Source organism: Abramis brama (genome assembly GCF_963993115.1).
Source record: "Abramis brama genome assembly, chromosome: 22".
NCBI classification, from domain to species: domain Eukaryota; kingdom Metazoa; phylum Chordata; class Actinopteri; order Cypriniformes; family Leuciscidae; genus Abramis; species Abramis brama.
The window spans coordinates 15,559,625-15,582,028 of NC_139984.1; the positions used below are offsets into that span (position 1 = coordinate 15,559,625).

Here is a 22,404-nt window from a genome sequence, read left to right on the forward strand (position 1 = left end):
CAGCTACGGTAATGAAATCATTCTGCAGTGAACCCACGGAAAAGAAGGGCAAATACTGTAAGACGTGAGAAATAACTGTAACCCTATTATAAACAACTTGTGTTAGGAAGCTGATACAGAAGGTGCACTTATCAGCAACGATATATGCCATAGAACATAAATCAATGGGTTTGCATATTGTTAGTCTGATTACATGTCTGAATTAAAGAAAGTGCAAATTTTATTTTCTCGTGAGAATAAAGTTTTGCAATACACAATATAAACGCTCAGATTACAAATAATAAAGAGTTTTTCATATAGTGCCTATCTTTCTCACAAACAAATAAGCCTTTAAATAGTTCAGCTGATCAGGTGCAGGACAATGAATGAAGCATTTAGGAGTCTTACTTAATTAGTTGACAAATTAGATTCACTCAATAAAAATGGTTGTTCTGAAGCGCTTCAGCTCATTGAGCGCATTGCTAATAAATCCTAAAGTAGGCCTATACATCACAGTTCCTGTTTAATTTCGATTCAGAACGAAAATTTAATTGCAGTTCAGTGAGGGAGTCAGAAGTAAACGACTCTGAACGATTCACTGAGGGAGTGAGTCTGAATCAAATTGCCATTTATGCCAGGTACACACTGCACAATTTTAGCCCTGAATTTCACTTGCCAACAGTTAAAAAAAAGGATAAAAAAGAAGAAAATTGGTGCTTGTTCACGTGAGTGACAATCGCTTTGTGTGTATTATCAGACGCAAAGCGATTGTCACTCATGTGAACAAGCACCGATTTGTCTCTGATTTGGGGGATTTTATTACTATTTTTTTGAAAGATTTTTTGCAGATGCCCATGAGATATTTAGCATACTAAATATCTGGACCTGTCTGCAACTCAAAATGTGTTTTGACTGGAAATTACATCGGCGATGACCTACAGCCAATAAGAGAGCAAGATACAGGGCAAGGGAAAGTTCAGGGGAAGGAGTCATTGCCTGTGTCCCAATTCAGAGGCTGCATCCTTCGAAGGCCACGAAGGTTGGACTGAGCATTGTTAAATGGGACGGTCTAGCCTACGGAGGACTGTTCTTGTCGCAAACTGTGACAGCTCCAGTTGATGAGTGACTGTAATGTTTGTACTGGACTTTTTGTAAAAATTATATTAAACTGTCTGAAAACAAAACAGGGTTCACAAACTATCTAAATATGTTCACCATGGTCCATTTCTGTATATAATACAGAGTATTAACTATAATCTAATCTTAGTAAGTATCTTAGTATCTAATCAACATTTGAGCCGCTTTAAAGTTTTTATTTTTTACATTTGTATCATTAGTTATTTGAGCAAGCTGAAACCCAATAGTTACGTTTAAAAGTGAAATTTGTCAATTTCTCTAAAAAAAATCCTGTTGTCACTGGTGCGCAATAAATCCTTTGGTAGGCAAGGCCACGAAGGATCCATCTGTTGTATCCGGGAAACGAAAGCCACATTTGGAGGCCGCATTTGAAGGAGCCTTTGAATTGGGACAGCCTTCGTCGCGCAGTGGGGACACGATCAGCCTTCGAAGTTATGCGGCCTCTGAATTGGGACGCAGCTAAAGTCTAGTGTGACCGCGGCTTCATGCGTGATCTTACGTTATTTCCTGTATCACTTGCGTGTGTTTGGTTGTGAAACGTAGTTTGTAGACCAGGCAGAGAAGTCAGTGATTCTTCCTATTGAAATGTTGTTTAATGTGTTACCCCCTATCACCAATTCGTCGTGTAATGTTACACCAGTCATGTAGTGTGAGAAGAACAGCGATCCGACGACTTTGTGTAGTGCTCCCCAGCAAATCATATAGTGTGTTCCTGTCATTACATGGAAATTCAAGGCTGTTTCGTGATTCTTTTGACAGACTCATTAAAAAGAACCAGTGCATTAGAGTCATTTGTTTGCGTATCAGACATCTGGCTGCTGGAAAGACTGAAGCGCATCTAATGGCATATTCTGACAAATATGTTTGAAGAATAGGCGGTATAGTTTTACATAACTTACAGATTGTCTTGTCAGCAAGTGTTGTTTTCATACTTCAAATAAAAGTCAGTGTTGTCGATATCAGTGTTAGACACAGCATTCTCAATATCTGTGTTCTGCAGCCATTTTCTATTGTGCCCAATAAAGCTCAGGTTTGGTTGACTAGTTTGTTGTGGCCACCAGTGTTGGGGAAAGTTACTTTTAAAAGTAATGGGTTTCAATATTGTGTTATTCCCTAAAAAAGTAACTTATTACATTTTATGGAATGCAGCAATTGCTGCTATCTCTTATGCATCATTTGCACTACAATGTAAACATATTTAAACCCTCATGTTAAGTGATGTTTTTATTGTATGTATTGTATTTTATTTATTTTTAATACTTGTCTTGTGTTATGTTGGTGTTTTACACCGTGGGTCTGAGGGAAACAGAATTTCAATCCTCTATGTCCTGTACATATAGAATTGACAATAAAGTTACTTTTGCATTACTTTTTCTCACCTGGGCTAGGCTCGCTTGCTTTTTTTATATAACAAAAAAATCCCACAAAAGTTGTATTTTCAGCAAATGTAAAGTCCCTTTCACACCAAAAATAAAATAAATAAGTGTCAGGCTAAAGGAAATGCACATTCACACCTGTACAGTAGATGGCGCAGCTCAAACAAACCAAAATCAGCTGTGCTGCCATTCTGGATTGCATAAGAATAGGACGCAGGAGAAGAAAGTTCAACACTCTTAAGGCAAGGAGATACCAAGCTGATGGTCGGCCGTTGGGCAATGTCGGGTCGCTCTTGACCATCTGTCGGCTTCGTTTTTTCGGTGTGTTTTGGTGTGTACTTTAGCAATAAAAAAATTAAACACAAATGTTATGTTTAACTAAAGTAATTTTTTTCTCATTTGCATGTTGAGATGAATCATCAATGGCCAACAGCACAGAAGTTGGTTAATAAAGTGAGATTAAATACATAAAGTATATTTGTATTATTTAACATATTTAATTATTGCAGGTTTGCGTAATATTCTGAGTTTGCATTTCACTGTTTTTATTCATTTTGAGGAATACCAAATATGTTTTTGTGAAAGTAAGATGAGTTAATACATGCTCACATTAGAACTACAATATCCATCATGTTTACACACCGCCTCTGCACTTACTCCTGATTTCCCTCAACATGGGGACAGGAGAGGTGTCAGTCAATAAATGGGAAAACAGTAACTTGCATTACTTACTTGAAAAAGTAACTCAGTTATTTTGTTGTAAATTACTGTAAAAAGTGATCAGTTGACTTAGCTTTAAAAAAAAACTTAGATTAAATTATATTAAATTATTAAATTATCTTAAATTATTAAGTAGGCTATATAAACTTCATGCTTAATCGAAAAAATTAAGTAATGTGGAATTGTCAAGTATAATTTTCAAATAATTGTAAGGCAACAGGTTTACTAAGTTTTTTTTAAGTAAATGAACAACACCTTTTTACAGTGTGTGTTAATTTACTACAGGCTAGGCTATGTATTTATATTGTTATAGCCTATATTTCTTTTACTTTCCCCTACATGTATCGCTTCACATAATTAACTCACGATTCTCGCCAGTAGGTGGCGATAAACGAGCGTCTTTTAATGAGCTATTTGAGAGTCATCATCGTTATATCTTTGAACTGATTCGTTAAAAACATTGATCATTTACAAAACAATTCATTCGCGATGGTAAAATAATACATTTTTTAGAAAGCTGATGTCTAAAGTCTTGTGAGCAAACATGCTGTAGACTCTATACTTTTTTGTGCAAAACCTTTTTTTTTTAGCTATTTATAAGTTCTTTAAAACCAGCAGTCAAGCAAGAATCCTCAACAATTATCAGAAACAAATCTTTAAACAAGTTTAAAAGAGCAATAAATAAATAAACTCCATTACAGCGGTCAAATTTTTATAGGCCTCATCCACACCAATTAGATTAAATCAAGAGTGATTAAGAAAACTGAAACAGCAGCTCGCTTGTCACTCTAAATCGCCGCTTTCTTCCTTGTCAGAAGTGTTCAGTGGTAAGTCTTGTGTCAGGACAGCGCCGGTTCGACACCCCACTGGGAGCGATGATGACCTTTCATTTAACGCAGCGCGAGCTCAAGATCACTTTCTCCCGAGTGCACACTTAGTGGACAGGTACAACGACTGAAGCTCGTTATAGGTGATGGCATAATGCGAGGGGAATCCTATCTTTAAAGAACACTTTTCATTGTAATAACCATAAAACACAAACTTTGAAAACTGTAGATAATAAATAGCCTACACGTTAAAATAACGGGTATTCAAAAATCCTCGTGCATAGGGTCATGCTCCTGTGATATGTAAAAGGAATATTAGCTCATTGCACGAAATGGGAGCGTTTTTCATTTTGAAAAGCTGTTTTTTTTTTTTTTTTTTTTTTAAGAAAAAGATTTTAAACATTCCCTCAGACAAATAATACGCAAATAAGTTCATTAAATTTCATTATGCAATTTAACAAGTGTGAATAACTTGTATTGTGCCATATCGAGCTATAGCGTAAACATTTTAATGCATTTAAAAGGTAACGGGATTGAGGATTTGAACGGAGGTCCATTGCCCTGGGCCACGGTGTTTTTCTAAAGAAAATGTGAACATTAGAGAAGGTGGAAAGACAGCGTGGAGATAGACCAAAACAAAACAAAAAATCTTAAAAGAAAAGATCAAATAAAATTAAGTTAGGCTACTAGATTGTTTATGTGTCATATAATAGCCTACCATAAGTAAAAGTTGGTGTCATCTTTGTCTTTGTTAGCGGCACTGTTTATGTTTATTGGGGAACTAAAAGGCACATTTTTCGTGCCATGACCCAGGAGTGTGTTATAATTTTTTCTATTAGCCTACATAAATTCTTATTGAAAATCAGAAGTCGAAAAAACAGTAGGCTACATGCCTACATTAACAAGTAAAAATATATTATCTTTTAAATGTATTAAGAATATAATTTAATTCTTACAATTATTTGAACGCGCAAAGCTTTATATTTGCCTCCTCTGATGGTAATAGGCTGTGCAAAACGATTAAAAACGATATTCTCTGAGGCTAAACAAACATCAAGAAGAACCGTCCAAAACGAGGTGATATATCGATTCAATGTTAGATCAGTGACAAAGGTCTGGTTTGGTTAAAGAGCAGTGTGTATGAAACTGTCTTTGCTGCGCTCATGCATTATCAGGCTGTGGACGACAGGCGCTGAAATCGTGTTAATAAGTGGAAGGGCTATAGGTTACAGAACACTGCCGATTCACGATCACACAAATACTCAAGGACAGGACCCTCCGGCCCCGGGGCGCTTCCGCCAGCAGGCCCCGTCTTACCAGTGAAGACCAGAGACCGGTCTCATTTATTACAACTTCAATACACATTAGAATCGTGACACAAACCTTCAATAGGCCTACATAAATTGAACCTAAGCGTGGCAGACAATTCTGTGTTGGTACGTACACGTGCTAGGCCCTGTTTACTAACACCAATAACAATCACTGAAGCTTTCATTTTTGGTATTTGACAGACTTTTTAAATAATTTAATGGTTATGAAATGAAACAAAAGCAGTAGCAAAAAATTAATTGAGATTGGGAGAAAAAAAAAACAGAGATGGTCATAGATATATGTTTTAATTATAAAGACATATAAACAATAGGCTATACAGTATGAAACTCATGTCGCAACGAGACCAGATGCTTTGTAGGCTTGATCAAGTAGTTCTTCACAGTTGTACAATACAATCAAGTGAATTGTGCAAAAACAAAAACAAAATCTTTTTAGGCCAAACATCTGAGAATGTTACACCGTTTTAATACACTGATGGAGGTGAGACTTCATCTTCCGTTTATTAATTTCTGACAAGCAGGTTAAGAAATTATTGTAGTGTGGGAAATTGCAGTAAATTGCATAGTTCACCAACAACGGAAGAGAAAAGGTTTGAATTAAGAAATAAATCCTCCGCAAGCTGTGAGCAAGTAACATAGAATTTCTTTATGTTTGTTTGTTTTTCACACAAATAATCATTTTTAATCCTTGGGGGGAAAAGCAGAAAGGCTTTAGAAATTGAGGGGTTTAAAAGCTTATTTCAGTAATACTGTGTGCCTCGGTTAGTTAACATTGTTTGTATTATCTAATAAATCAGGATGACACATCGTAGTTATTTAGACACGTAGGGCTTTTGAATCAGACCTAAGCTCATTCCCAACAAAACCGTTCCAATTCAGACCAACATAAGGATGAAGCAGGAAGAGTTCAGCCCGTGGAAGTCAAGGCTTGTCGTTGCAGTGTTTGAACAGATTGGACGGGGTCCCGGAGAACGAGCTGCATTTCTCCGCGCAGGTGGCCAGTGCCGTGCTCGAAAACGGATACACGGCCGCCTGTCCGAAAGGCGCGAGCGAGGTGGGAATCGGCGAAGTTATAGTCTGTCCTTGGTTTAGATAAGCCACCAACCGGCGCATTTCCTCTAGCGCCTGCGCCTGCATTAGGATGTAGTTTTTTGCAAGAAGCAAAGTTGCGATTTTAGAGAGTTTTCTCACGGACGGACTGTGCGCGTAGGGAATCACAGACCTCAGGCCGTCCAGCGCGTCATTGAGGTCGTGCATGCGTCTGCGCTCGCGCGCGTTGATGCTCAGCCGGAGAGATCTCTGCTCCTTCGGCTTCTTGGCGAGAGCGCCCGGGTGCTTATCATCGTCGAAGCCCGCGCCTCTCTTTCGAGACTCGAGGTGGTCGAAGCCGTCGTCTTCGTCGCTGGTCTGCTCTCCGCCACTTTCGTTTGACTTTCCCGTTTGACCGGAGAGGAAATCCGCGGCAGGTGTGAGGGAGAAGCGGGCAGGACTCCCAGCACCGTGGCCAGCGCCGAAGCCGAAGGCGGACTGTCCGTAGCGCTGCGTCAGGTCCAGCAGGGTGTCGTTGCTGATCGATTTCAGCAAGTTTTCTTCGCCGGCATTCATTTTGGAAAAAATAAATAAAACGAAAACAAAAAACGGACCGGATGGAAAACTTTCGAGCGCGCTCTTGAAAGCTTCCTCGCGCTGTCTTCTTTCTTTTCTTTTCTTTCGTGTGTGTCCTCCAAAGGGCTGTTGTTGAAATGAAGTCACTTTTTGATAGAGATCTTTCCTCCCCTATCACGTCGAGCACTCGCGTAACGCTCTTCCGCGCAGACAGTGATGTTGTGTGCACTTTAGACGCCTCGTCTGAACTTGCGCGCGTTCTAGCAGTGCGTCTTGCCCTCGCCCTGGGCAGATTGAGACTGGCTTGCAGTTCTACACGCCAGTGAGTAAAAGCGCGAGGCCCCGCGGGATTATCACTCTGTCCAATCAGGAGGGCGTTTTAATTAAGAAGATTAGAAACTGCCATGCTCCTAAATTCAACTATAGCAATGATAACTGCTGAACAAATGATGGCATAATGTAATACAGGGCAGGCGCATTGTAGTGAACAGCCATTGTATTACTCTGTAATCTACTGTATCAGTTATACACCAAATTAACGCAGTATTGCCACAACGATATCTTAACTAATGATCAAAACAACTTGTTTTATAGTGTAATTTTTTTCTGCCACGTTAAACCTTTTTGGTGACCCTAATTGGGTTACAAATTTAGGCTATCTTTTATTGTATCACTGAATATATTTTTTTATTGTACCGTGGATACAAAAAGTTTTCCAATACAAATTTTAGAGAGGTTCAGTTAGAAATCCTACAACTGGATCAATGGCGAATGGGCTTTTTCTGATAAAAAATAAATAAATAAAAAGTTTTGGTCTTCATATTAAAAATTAAATATCTGTGGTTAACATTACTAGAAGAGACACACATTTACACACAGTCAAACCTCAAGCACGAATTGTAAAGAAACTAACAAGTTGCAACATAAAGACTACAACTATAAGGACCTGCTTGAGAATTCAATATTTACTGTAGTATTTATCTGTACTATTGAATAGATCTTTAAGTCTCTTTAAGTAATTTTAACCACAGACCTTATTTTACTCATATACAGCTAAAACCCATTACAAATACCTGAGGGAACCAATAGAAGTTCGGGGTTAGCCAAAAATGGACGCGATGTTAATCTGAATATAGACAACAAATTTTAAGCAATGCAAATGGCAACATTTTCTCTAGCTCAAAAATCTTCACAATAATATTTTTCTTTTTACCGTGCAGGCAAAATTATGTTAATTGCATCTGACCTGACGTGTGTCTCTTGTTGAACACGGAGGAAGTGAATGAGAGAGAACACGTGCTGTGAGGGATTAATCTCATCGCCAAAATTCAGCTTCAGCACCTATAGCCAAAATCCAAGGATGGGTTACTTACAACAAATGTGAAGATGGCAAAAAATCTTTGCAGGTTGGTAAAATCTCAACTTGATTCTTTAACGATGAGGTGGCCTTTCTGGTCGTTTATAACGCAGTTCGTGGGATTCTGTGTTACAGAAACAAAAATATAGCCTAATTTTAAACCTATTAAACAAACTGCAAATATCATTTAATAGTTGTTTTAATTTAAACTCTTCCTAGAAAAAAATAAAACATTCAAAGAGCCAATCAAAGGAAGAAATTGATCTCTTTATTAAACAATTAATGCAAAGATGATGCACCGCCATCTTGTGTTCATTTTAGAGAAGTACAATTCCAAAACAAAGAAAACATCAAGGAGTTATTAGAGTAATTAATACACAATTAAAATCAATAAAACACTATTTAATGTTGATAATTAAAATGTTATTAAAGATACCCTGTGGTGAAAATCAAGTTTTTAATGTTGTTTATATTTCTATGTGGTGTTTTTAATATGCTTAAAGACAAACCATGTGCAAATTCATCAGTCAACACTATTTTCTCCTTAAAACTGCAGTTTACCAAAGACTCTCAAAAACGTGGTTTGAAATCGCCCCTGTTCTCCAAGTCACAAACATGTTGTAACCAATCCTGTCAACTTGCGGGCGGGCTTTAACATATCATTATACTATTATAGGTTACCAATACCACCATCATCCACTGAACAACTTGAACGAAACGCACCTAATTCTCATTTGTTTTTTTGCGAACTTTGAAAAGATTCGCTTCATGTTTGGATGGAAACCCAGCCATTGTCATTCTGGAATATGGCCATGATATGTCTTCCTATATGGTTGTTTAAGAAATGAAAACTACACATCTATCAATTAGGGTTAGAAGAACTGTTGTCAATCATACAGTATAACATGCTCGAAACATAATAATCACTGCAATAATGATCCAATCATAGACTTTTATTAAGCATTTGTCTATTTAAATCCAAACAGCGACTTTTTTTGTCCAGGCAGTGTATCGGCCTAACATTAAAGGATTAGTTCACCCCAAAATGAAAATTTCCTAATTTACTCACCTCAATGCCATCCAAGATATCCATGTCTTTCTTTCCTCAGTGGGAGAGAAATTATGTTTTTTGAGGAAAACATTTCTGGATTTTTCTTCTAACAATGGACTTCATTGGTTACCATCGTTTTTAAGTCCAAATCAATGCAGTGTTAAATGGGCTATACGCAATCACAGCTGAAGAAGAGGTTGTTATCTAGCGAAACGATAGGTCATTTTAATTTTTTTTTAATAATTTATAGACTTTTTACCTTCAATAGTTTGGATTGAGCTGATCAACAAACGGACAGGGAACTACGTCATCACGTTGAAAGGTCACGCCGGCGCCGGCAGAAGTACCGCCCCACTGTTTACAATGCGACCGTACGTAGGAGGATAGTTCAAATAGTATTGTTTGCTATTATATATATAGTAATAGTATTCAGTGAATATGAATATGAATAGTATATGAATAACATTCTGATGAATATGAATAGTAGTTCAAATAGTATTGCCGGCGCCGGCGTGACCTTTCAACGTGATGACGTAGTTCCCTGTCCGTCGCTAGATTTGTTGCTAGTCGCTTTTTTGAAAAAATGTCGCTAAAGGGGTCTGAAAAGTCACTAAAAATAGCGACAAAGGCGCTAAAGTTGGCAACACTGCATGCAGGGTGTCTCGAGAGAAGCCAGTTTATCCAGGTATATTTTTATGTTGATATACAAAATTAGATTTAGCAATATAGCGGGTGAATTATGTATATGATGTATATTACAATGTTATGATGAACTATATGCCTTTGAGTTGTTCAAAGTGTTTCTGATGATTTTTAACTCTTGTGATGGCAAACATGATCATGGTTTGTGTAACATTAGCAACACATTATTAGCTGGTTGATAATGTAGTCAAGAAAAAGGCTGATCATATTAATTACCGTTATGTGTCTGACGTTGTAGAGCGATACATAAAACACATTACCATTCTGATACAAGGACTTGTAGACGAGCCTATATAATTCACTCTTACACTTCTTCTGAATCGGTTTCTGGTATTGGGACACCCCTCCAGATCATTGAATTCAGGTGTTCCAATCACTTCCATGGCCACAGCTGTATAAAATCAAGCACCTAGGCATGCAGACTGCTTCTACAAACATCTGTGAAAGAATGGGTCGCTCTCAGGAGCTCAGTGAATTCAAGCGTGATACCGTGATAGGTTGCCACCTGTGCAACAAGTCAATTCGTGAAATTTCCTCACTAATAAATATTCCACTGTCAACTGTTAGTGGTATTATAAGTGAAAGCAATTGGGAACAACAGCAACTCAGCCACAAAGTGGTAGGCTGCGTAAAATTCCAGAGCGGGGTCAGCGCATGCTGAGGTGCACAGTGCGCAGAAGTCACCAACTTTCTGCAGAGTCAATAGATACAGACCTCCAAACTTCATGTGGCCTTCAGATTAGCTCAAGAACAGTGCGTAGAGAGCTTCATGGAATGGGTTTCCATGGCTGAGTAGCTGCATCCAAGCCAAGTGCAGTGCAAAGCGTTGGATGCAGTGGTGTAAAGCACGCCGCCACTGGACTCTAGAGCAGTGGAGACGTGTTCTCTGGAGTGCCAAGTGTAAAGTTTGGTGGAGGGGGGATTATGGTGTGGGGTTGTTTTTCAGGGGTTGGGCTCGGCCCCTTAGTTCCAGTGAAAGGAACTCTTAATGTTTCAACATACCAAGAAATGTTGGACAATTTCATGATCCCAACTTTGTGGGAACAGTTTGGGGATGGCCCCTTCCTGTTCCAACATGACTGCGCACCAGTGCACAAAGCAAGGTCCATAAAGATATGAATGAGCGAGTTTGGCGTGGAGGAACTTGACTGGCCTGCACAGAGTCCTGACTTCAACCCGACAGAACACCTTTGGGATGAATTAGAGCGGAGACTGCAAGCCAGGCCTTCTCGTCTAACATCAGTGCCTGACCACACAAATGCGCTTCTAGAAGAATGGTAAAAATTTCCCATAAACACACTCCTAAACCTTGTGGAAAGCCTTCCCAGAAGAGTTGAAGCTGTTATAGCTGCAAAGGGTGGGCCAACTCCATATTAAACCCTACGGATTAAGAATGGGATGTCATTAAAGTTCATGTGGATGTAAAGGCAGACGTCCCAAAACCTTTGGCAATATAGTGTATATGGCTGAATTAAACCATTATTTACACTTGCCATTGTGCAGTAAAGTTGACAGAGTGGATCAGGTATTCTGAGCTGGTGTGAGTGAGTGGAGGCGGGGCTGATTTGCATAGTCATGGTTCCTTGTATACTAAATAAATCAAGGGTGTAGTTACAGTCAAGCTATTTTAAGGCATGAAGAAATAATTTTCACAGTAATAACATTTAAATATGTTATTTTGGTGATCAAAGATGAGTTTTAAGGGATAAAATTATTGACTACCGGGGGACTATAAAGCTTCAAACCTTAAATTCTGTTTACAAAAAGCGTCCTCGATATTAAAATGTGTTAATTCGGCTTATAGCAATGCTGAAGATTAGATTTTATAAGGGTTACATAATTCAGATTTTAATCCTAATCTGTGTTATTTCAGTGTTATTTTAATTGTTATTTTAGTTTTTTGACATTTCAAATTTTTCAGATTTTTAGAAAGGCTACCGTTATAGATTTTATTATATAGATTTATATGAAATGAAATGTTGTTATTCTATATATATATATATATATATATATATATATATATATATATATATATATATATATATATATATTATATATAATTTTATATTATGATATCATCTTTTAAAGATAACTATATAGTTTATTATTATTTTACTATACTATATATTATTATTTTTTATTTCAGTTTTAGTTATTTTAGTGCATCAGGTGAAACTAAATAAAAAGTATGAAATGTCACTTAGCATTTAGTTGAGTTTTGTAATATTTTATTTTATTTCAGTTATTATGTTATTTTTACTTTTATTTTAACATAAAAATTCAAATAAAATCTAAGATTTTGTCCTAGACTGAGTGTAACTGAACATGTTTGTGCATTACTCAGACTTAAACACGAGCTGCTGCTGCTGTTGGAGGGAGAATATTCTCTCTGCTTATCTATTTCAGATTTGCAGTTTCTGTTGAAAATGCAGTATTGAATTGAAAGCCAAACAACAATATATCCATGGAGAGGACAATCTGTGCTTTCTCATATAATACACAAGGGGGTGCTGCTGTAAAACAATTCTGGATTGTGTTGTGAAAAAACTAGAGCTATTCAAAATGCATCCTCACACTACAAAGAGCACTATCATTAAAATATAATAATACTAATTGCAACAAAACCCCTATACACAGACTGTCTACATGTGCGCACTGCACTGGGGATGCGGAATATCCAAAAATACAAAACTATACCTACCTGGTTGGTAAAATGTGTAAATAAATATGATTTTATATAAAAAATAAGATTGTTTGATGTTTCTTCATAGCACACACAGCAGTTGTGCTTAGTGCTTTGAAAAGACAGATAAACAGATGGATGGATGTGTGGACAAACAAAGAGACTGACCTCTTTTATCTCTCTTGTTCCAGGCTATTCCCTTTGCCGAGGCGGCAGCAGCGTGTGATCAGCAGGAGATTTTTTTTTTTTTTTGGAGCAGAGGCGAGCGTTTCTCTGAGAGTTATCATTCGGCGTGTGATAGGCTCCGGGGCCCTCCAGCCAAACACCCGCCAGAGACGTCTCCTGCCTCTGCCCTATAACACGCCGTGAAATTATAGGGCTCCCTGGCTATTGTGAAAGAGGTGGCACATTTCAGAGCATTCCCATTTTTGTCTGTGTCTTCAAACCATTTTCCACATCAGAAAGTAGTCATGTGTAGTCATTTCGGGTATGATGTTATATCTAAGTGTGTGCATGATTCCAACGGAGCGAAAGAGATAGGCTAACAAAAGCTGCGCAAACCCTCTGGCTTTGAACATCACAACCACAGAGCATGGGAAAAATAGGCCTGAGAATAAAAAGCAAATGGAATATAATCTCTCGGCCATATAATAGCCGCTGACCTTCCGTCCACATTTCCATAATGATGGCAAACACAGGTTTATGAGCGTGAGGGGATGTCTCGGCTCAGTAATGCAAGAAACCACGTACGGCACAAGCAACAGAATGCTCGCGCTTTTATTTGGTGGTTGCTAGGTGACTACTGGTGCACGGACCAAGAAGTCTGACAAAAGGATCTTATAAGCATTAATTCATCATTCATACATGACAAATGCCAGCATAAACAACAAAAGCAATAAAGCAAAAACGCTCGTTTAAGGAGTAGTATTAGGATGATTTAGAAGACAACATAATTCATCTAAATGGACATTCTCAAAGTATAGGTCACATGATCACAGTTAGTGGAGAATGGTAAACACAACATTTTCTGCTCTTCCACCACGAACACAGAGATAAATAAGACAGTTGGTCTTGAAAATGAGCGGTTGAAGCTAAAGTACACTCTAAAAAAAGGTTCTTTACACGTAGTAACAGTTCTATTTAGAACCATATCGTCCTGAAGAACCCTTAATATGCTGAAATGGTTCTTTGTGTTGGAGTTTAGGGTTCTTTACTGCGGCCTTTTTGTTTTTCAAATCTGAAACTGTTAAAGCCTCCTCATTACTGATTTTCTGGAGCTCAGCTATACAACTACACAGACTGTCAACACTCTCAACAGGTAAATGATTTCTTTCTTAAAAATGACTGTAACTGGTTTCCTACCAATCATGTCTTTTTCTTTTTTTAGTTTGAAAAAAGAGGCAACAAGATATAAAATCAGGCAGATAGAGGACTAAAAAAAACAATATTAATAAATAATATTAATAATAGTAGTATTAATGAAGATACTAATATACTAATATTAATATTATATTGAAAAGGTTATTTATAACACCATTAAGGTCCTATATAGCACTTTCATTATGGAACCTTATAAAAAGGGTTCTATTTAGCACCAAAAAGGGTTCTGCTATTGTTACAAGCCGAAGAACCCTAATTTGGTACCATTTTTCTAAAAGCCATTTTAATGGAGCTTGTAAAGACAACGTTAACACTACGACCTCCGTAGAGGAAAATATATTTAGCAGTACAAAACAATACATGACTCGGTTATGTACTGGCACGCTCGCGGTGCAATTGATCCGCTGCTCCCTGTTGCCACAGCAACCGCAAGCTAGACTACTCCAAGGTGACATGCCACTTGAGGAGGACTGTGAATCCCACTGAAGATCCCTCAGTGCTGTCCAGGGACCTCAAGGGGGCAGCAGCTGCCAAGAGCTGCATTAACTCCCAGAAAATGAGTGTCAAATGATCTTTGTGACACTGTACCGAGACTGTTCAATCGGTTTCGGTGTGAATTATCAAGTTTTTAAATATATGTGTTTAGGCAGGTGTAGACTGAAGGAAGCGAGAGATGCGTAAGAAGGAAAGTGTGGGAACGCTTCATCAAATTCACTTGAGGTTGTCGCTCATCACTCTTTGAACCTCTTGGATCATTGTAAGGCTTCCATTAGCAGCACAATCTCCCTCATGTGAATTCTCATTGGAATTTTAATTTTGGTCATTAGAGCGAAGCTTCTAACTGCAGTTTGCTATTTCACAAACACGAAAATACAATAAGCTGCATAAATGTGATTATTTCTCTAATGTGGGACTGTGAGGATCGGAAATGAACCCGGGCTCAGGGACAAAAACACCCTAAATATTAAAAAGAGAGGGTGCGAACATGCCATCGTAGTGAATTCCTCGGTTGTTTTTATGTTAAGTAACGTGACATACAGTTTTTCATGATATTCCATTCTATTCAGTGACCTGTAGATGTCAAATATCTGTCTCAGAGGCAAGCAGAGTGTTTTTGAATGTGTTGCTTATATGAAGTGAATCCCTGCAACATCAGAATCTGACATGGTCGGTAGATCGTACAGATCAACCATTTATTCGAAATATATTCTAACAAAGCATCTGTCATGTGCATTACATACAGCTTTTCTTTTTCATAACAGTCCTCATTTTTAGATTTCAGATTCAGATATTTTTCAGATGATTGAATATTTTGTGTTTATTTTTGTTTTATTTTACTGTCCTGTGCATTAATGAAAAATTCATCAGTTACATAAAAAAAATGCTGCATTCAAAATATTAAATACATTTTATGTAGAAAAAAAAGGATGACAAAATTATTATACTAATATAATCAATATTATTAATATAGCAATTATTTTTTTCACAAACCCTATTGTTTTATTGAAAAACATTAGGTTAAACTATTTTAATGTGTTACAGTTAAAGTGTAATTATACATTACTGTTCTTGACACTTCTGGAACAACAAAATAAATGTGATTTATTCATATATTTATACAATATATTTATAAATGTGGTTAATTAATTTACCTATATCAACATTCCCAGTTTCTCTTAATAATATGTACTGTCCAACGCAACCTTCAAAGGCCCACTATATAATATAATATTAAAAGAGCTATATCTTTTGCTTTCTATTTTTGCTCTTTAAAAGCATGCCTATAAATATATTTATTTACATTTAGCTGAATTACAAGTGAGAATAATACAAGTACCACACTGTATTTAGGGCAGATATTAGTTGACAAGTTTCTCTTTACAGAAGGAGGTACAAAATAATTAAATGGCTGAAATCATAACAAAAAGAAACCAAGTAATTAATGAATTCCAGAGAATAAAATCTGTGCAAGAATGAACATGAACACACACACATACATACACGTGATCAAAAAGAAACTCTCTCACCTCTCAGAAACACACTCATGAGATTTCACTCATTTCCATACCAGCACACCATCCCATCTCATCCCTTCTCTCTGGCTCTCTTTCCCTCTCACGTATTCACACATACACACAGGATAGGGAGGAGGAAGTTCAAAGCCTTCCTCTCGATGAGGATGGCGAGGGCTGCTTTGATCTCTCTCTGACTAATTTGAAGATGTTCAGTTTAAACCTACAGGGAGCAGAGAGACAGACTCACATATGCTGCAGTGCTGTACCATTCACTCCGGCACTAATCACATGCTTAGCCGCTCTTGAACGCACAGCCCCGCGCCGACTGAGCATGCTCGACGCCGTCCACCTGAACGTGGCAGAAACAAGGTACACAATTGGCCGAGGGGCACGTCATTTGGGTCATGTCTCAAAGCTGTGCCCAATGTGGACAGAACACACTATTACAGTCTCAGCATCAAAACAGTAGATGGTAAAAACAACAACTGCTAGCACAGAAGGCGGGATGTGGGCAAGATGGTAATCGCAGGATGAGTGCAGACATTTACTACAAAAGAAACAGTTTATTTCACCAATATTTCATCAGATCCGCCTGTGACAAAACAAAAGAGTCATCTCTCCAGCTTCTCAACTCCGGCACTGCAGCACCATGCAGATTTTAAAGAGGAGTCGAGGAGGTATAGAAAAAGAGGGAGGGCTGCATGAATAATTGTTGAAGATATTTTTACTGTGACCCACTTTAAAGTCAAATTCAAACCTCTTAAAGGAGCAGCGCCCCGCTCCTCTCCCAACCGGAGACTGCGGAAAACCGCATCAGGTCAGGATCAGCCGGGAGATTCCTGGTGAAATTCACAATTTGTTCGAAAACAAAACAATTATTCAGTAGTGTGACGTGTGAAATCGTTCTCTTGAATCGCTCCTTTTTTATTTAGCTTTTTTTTGGGATAATAAACAAAGCAGAAGTCAAATGGTTTTGTGACCGATGTCAGAGCTGTAATTTAAATGTTTAGGCTGCTGTGCAATTTCTGCCCATTTAAATTGTAGGTGTACAGTACTACTGCTAAACCATAATCAGAGAACCTCCATGGCATTTGTGATTGAAATACACAAATATTCTGAATATGGAAAAACTAAAACCATAATAATTTGTCTTGCATTGAGCCCTTGAAACACTATTACGACCGTGTCAACTCCTATTCCTGAACGTACGTACCATTGATCGGAGGAGCCATTTCTCCTGACGCACAAACATCTGGCTGGAGGCCCTGGTGAGTGAGCTGCCGGGGACAGATGAGCTGTCACTGCGTCTGATTGATGAGGCGCTCGCTACAGGACGGTCACCATGGTGACAACAGGTCAAAGAGGCAAGAGAGGTCACACTGAATTCATCCCAAAATCTACTGGAGCAAAAAAACAAACATTTTCGGGGAGTGAACAAGCACTTCAGGTAATAGTGAAGAAATGGTAAACAGACATTTTTTACTATTGTGTAGGCAAGCATTTTTTTCATTGCTTATCTGAGATATAAAATATTATGGATATTAAAATAAATATACTATAGGTTTTATAAAATAAACACTGATAAGACACGGTAGAGCCAAACAGGTTTTAAACTAGCAACATTTGATCAGATTATCATTACAATGTGCTTAACATGGATGTATCTTTTCATTTATTTTTTTCTTTGTTTTACCAAAACATCAATATCTTTAAAGAAATATTACTTCCATGTCAGGATATTCCTTAATATTACTTCCTGTGTCCTGATATTTTGCTAACACCATCTCATATTTATAAAAACATGCAGAATTAAAGTCTTCATCCTGAACTACTTTCCAAATTTCCTCTATGTAACCTAATACATGTTAATATCCAAAATATGGTAGTTGTGACAAGATTTGTCAGGAATTGTGCTGGCAACTCAATAAAATAAATAATAATGAACATTAAATAAAAATATTAAATAAAATAGTTTGAAACCATCCTATAGTCTCAATGCACTCATCGATAGACTAGTCAATATATATGTTGATGTTACTCATTTACTGTAAATTTAACAGTATAGTACTGTAACAGTATAGTAGTATACTGTATTATACTATAGAAAGATTTTGACAAAATACAACTCATTCAAACAGTTTCAAAGTACTTAGACTGGAGTATATAAACAGGCTAGCTTCATTATTTTACATTTATATAGCGCTTTTCTCTACACTTAAAGGAATAGTCCACCCAAAAATAAATTTTCTGTCATTAATTACTCCTTATGTCATTCCAAACCTGTAAGACCTTCATTCAGAACCCAAATCAAGTGTAATACAGTCTACTCCCCATTGACTGCAATCTCATTGCCACTTTCAAAGCACAGAAAGATAGTAAAGACATCATTAAAATAGTCCATGGGACATAACAGTGGTTCAACCTTAATGTTATGAAGTGACGAGAATACATTTTGTGCGCAAAAACACATAAATAACGACTTTATCAACAATTTCTTCTCCTCCGTGTTATTCTCCAACGCTGTTCACATTGTAAATTGTGATGCTCCTGCGTCAGCATCACACACATGCGTTGTGGTGCACACGTGAACAAAAAGTATTCTCGTCACTTCATAAAATTAAGGTTGCACCACTGTAGTCACATGGACTCACTGAAAGTGGTAATAACGTTGCAATCTACCGGGGGTCAGAAAGCTTTCCCCACACCAGCTTATTGGTGGAGAGGAGATCAGTATATCAGTATCAGTATTATATGGGGATGAGGCCATGATGATGCATAGAGGCCAATGGCCAAAAAGTCTTAATATTGTATTATTATTATTATTATTGTAGCAGTATTAATAATAATAGTAAATAGCTTTAGTAAAAAGTAAATATCTGCCGTACAGACACCTGCACTACCCCACGTGCCTCATACACACATACGAAGATAATGACTGACTGTGAGTGTGTCTTTATACGATGACTGACTTTCATCCTGGCTACCATCCATCTGTTTGTAACTCTGGTTCTCTCTTTACTTTCTTTTACTTTCCTCATCTCTCTCTCTCTGTCCTCTAGTCATAGTGAGGCATCGCAGTGTTCCTGCAGAGAGTTTTTAGACAGGAGGTCAATATTTAATGAAGTGACACTCTTGTTAAAATGCTTAAAGTGCTCCTGTTCAACACTAGAGGTTGGTTATGGCTTTTATTTATTCATTTAGGACCCCCACTCTCTTTCTCTCACTCTTTTCATACTCTCTAGCCTGTTCTCTCAGGTTTGAAAGAAGAGCCTTGTTGTTTCCCCCCAAGGAATGCCGCTACATCATTCCATCAAACACACTCTCTCTCCTTTGGAAACACACACATCAAAAGACACCTGAACACACACTTCTTACAGTATTATTAAATATTTTCACTATCATGAACATGCCAGCACACACTAATCGACATCTCAACCTGGAAAACAGTGGGATGACTTTGCAAATGTTGTGTGTTGGAAGTTGCCATGATTATTATTCTACAACAGATGGGTTGTGTATGTGCGCACACGAGTCTGTGCGGGAGATCGGACAGCATATTTAAAGAAGTCATGCTCATCAGCAAAGTCTCTATAACACCCAGCACATCAATATTATCAGAAACTAAAAAGCTAAGGGCCAACTCTAGGAGATGTTCAAAAAGCTCTGTTTTGCCAATAACTATTAATTAAACATCATCACTTACATCTAAAGGGTTTTCATCAAATATTTATGCTGGGAATGTTGAAACATGCAGGAAAGTATGTGTTAAATATGCCATAAACCCATGAGAAACCGGTTTGTGAGCACACACTCACATATATGCGAGTTAACATAAGAGTGTAATTTGAAAGGACAGTTTCTCTCCTGCGTGTGCATGTGTGTATATGCCTGTGTGTGTATCTGATCTGAATATGTAGGTCAAACAACCATATATGGAAAGCCTGAAAATTGCCAACTTGCGTACGCTTGAGTAGACACACTCACACACAGCAGCGCTAAACCCATTCAACTAACAGATCAGATCTTTAAGTGTGGAAGTGTGTACCATTTTTGTCCTGCATTAAAACTTTGGCTGTTAGACTCCACAATGTTTTGCACTTGAAGAAAGCTTTGAAACAATCTTCAAATCTTCAAGACAGTAAGAAGCAGGGCTGATGTTGTCAACTGCTTCTTCACTTTAAAAAAAAATCTTTCCCCGTATTTCTCTCTCTCTCAGTTATCACTGAAATATTTAAATGAAATTCCTTTTTTTCCTGCTGGTTTTTGGAACATCAAATGAAGTTTTAATTGGATTTTTTTCTGCCGTGGTTCGTGTTTAGAGATTTTATTCATCAGTTTTTTCATTTGTTAAATCTCAACCTCTGCTGATGAACCGCACACATTTGTCCTCACAAGTCAGCCTTATCAGACAGAGGAAGAGAGTGAGGGATATGGAGACAGAGAAAAAGGAACAGATTGAGCCAAAACAGAACATGTTAAATAGAACATCTTGGAATAGTGTATCGAAGACTAAATTGTTTGAGCTGATTGACACACACATAAACACTTGAGACGAGTCCTGCATGCTTAAATCTAACTGTAAATGGGGGGGGGGGGCTCATTAGCATAGAGACAGGTTTAATCAAATCAGCTGTGGGTACAAATTAGTCAGTGAGAGCATAATGAGTTAGGAATTAATTAGAAACATAATGAGAATACGAAAATATGGGAATCCTGGCATCTGCACATTATCTTCTGGTCACTAAATTCCCAAAAGACCCTCTGCCTCAACCCTTTCTTTCTTTTCTTTCTTTCCTTTCCTTTCCTTTCCTTTCTTCTTTTCTTTCCTTTATTCCCTTCGCCAATGAGAACAGGAGTTGCATCAGCGTATTGGAACAGAATGAAGTTAAACATGGTTGGAACGTGAATATGACTTACAATATTTTAGAAAAAGACCCTCAAATGTTCCTTTTAATCCCTCACCAATGTTATAATTGCATCTCAATAAAAAAGTAATTAACATGACATAATACCCATTATATAGTGTAAGGTCATGACACAGCTGTTTGCATTTTACACTGTGACAGAACATTCTTGCCAGAAACTTCTGTGCATCAGCAGAAACTTCTGCATGTGTCAAGACACCTCTTTCTCTCACCCATCACAACACGACTCATTTGAGGTGTAATCATGCAGGCTCTTACTTCTACTGACAAATTCTAGCAAGGCTCTGCAAAATATGAGTAAAAGGGAGCGAAAATAATGTAGCTATAGTCTTATGTCTCATCACAGTGCGCATCATCACAATCACATTAATCCTGACATTTTTTCACATCACTTCTTACATTTTATCACAGTGCTCATCACATCACATTACTCACATTTTATCACAGTACTCATCACATCATCACAGTACTCATAACATCACATTACTTACTTAATTTTTATCACAGTACTCATCACAGGACTCCTCAACATTTTATCACAGTACTCATCACATCATCACAGTACTCCTCACATTTTATCACACTACTCATCACACCATCACATTACTCCTCACATTTGATCACAGTCCTCATCCCATCATCACAGTACTCCTCACATACTCACATTTGATCACAGTACTCATCCCATCATCACAGTAATCCTCACATACTCACATTTGATCACAGTACTCATCCCATCATCACAGGACTCCTCAACATTTTATCACAGTACTCATCACATCATCACAGTACTCCTCACATTTTATCACACTACTCATCACACCATCACATTACTCCTCACATTTGATCACAGTCCTCATCCCATCATCACAGTACTCCTCACATACTCACATTTGATCACAGTACTCATCCCATCATCACAGTAATCCTCACATACTCACATTTGATCACAGTACTCATCCCATCATCACAGTACTCCTCACATCACATACTCACATTTGATCACAGTACTCATCCCATCATCACAGTACTCCTCACATCACATACTCACATTTGATCACAGTACTCATCCCATCATCACAGTACTCCTCACATCACATACTCAAATTTGATCACAGTCCTCATCCCATCATCACAGTACTCCTCACCCCATCATCACAGTACTCCTCACATACTCACATTTGATCACAGTACTCATCCCATCATCACAGTACTCATCACATCACATACTCAAATTTGATCACAGTCCTCATCCCATCATCACAGTACTCCTCACATCACATACTCACATTTGATCACAGTACTCATCCCATTAT

The 22,404-nt window shown here is 37.7% G+C and overlaps 1 protein-coding gene and 1 long non-coding RNA gene across 2 annotated transcripts in view; both read right to left on the reverse strand.

The window, feature by feature from the left end:
• Positions 1–22,404, reverse strand: part of LOC311073342 — a 92,453-nt gene that overhangs the window by 45,863 nt on the left and 24,186 nt on the right. The window lies entirely within an intron of this gene.
• On the reverse strand, positions 5,637–7,291 carry bhlhe23 (basic helix-loop-helix family, member e23). Its single transcript, XM_084099432.1, has one exon. It carries the CDS (start codon positions 6,973–6,975, stop codon positions 6,292–6,294), a length of 684 nt encoding a protein of 227 aa, XP_083955558.1. The 5' UTR covers positions 6,976–7,291; the 3' UTR covers positions 5,637–6,291.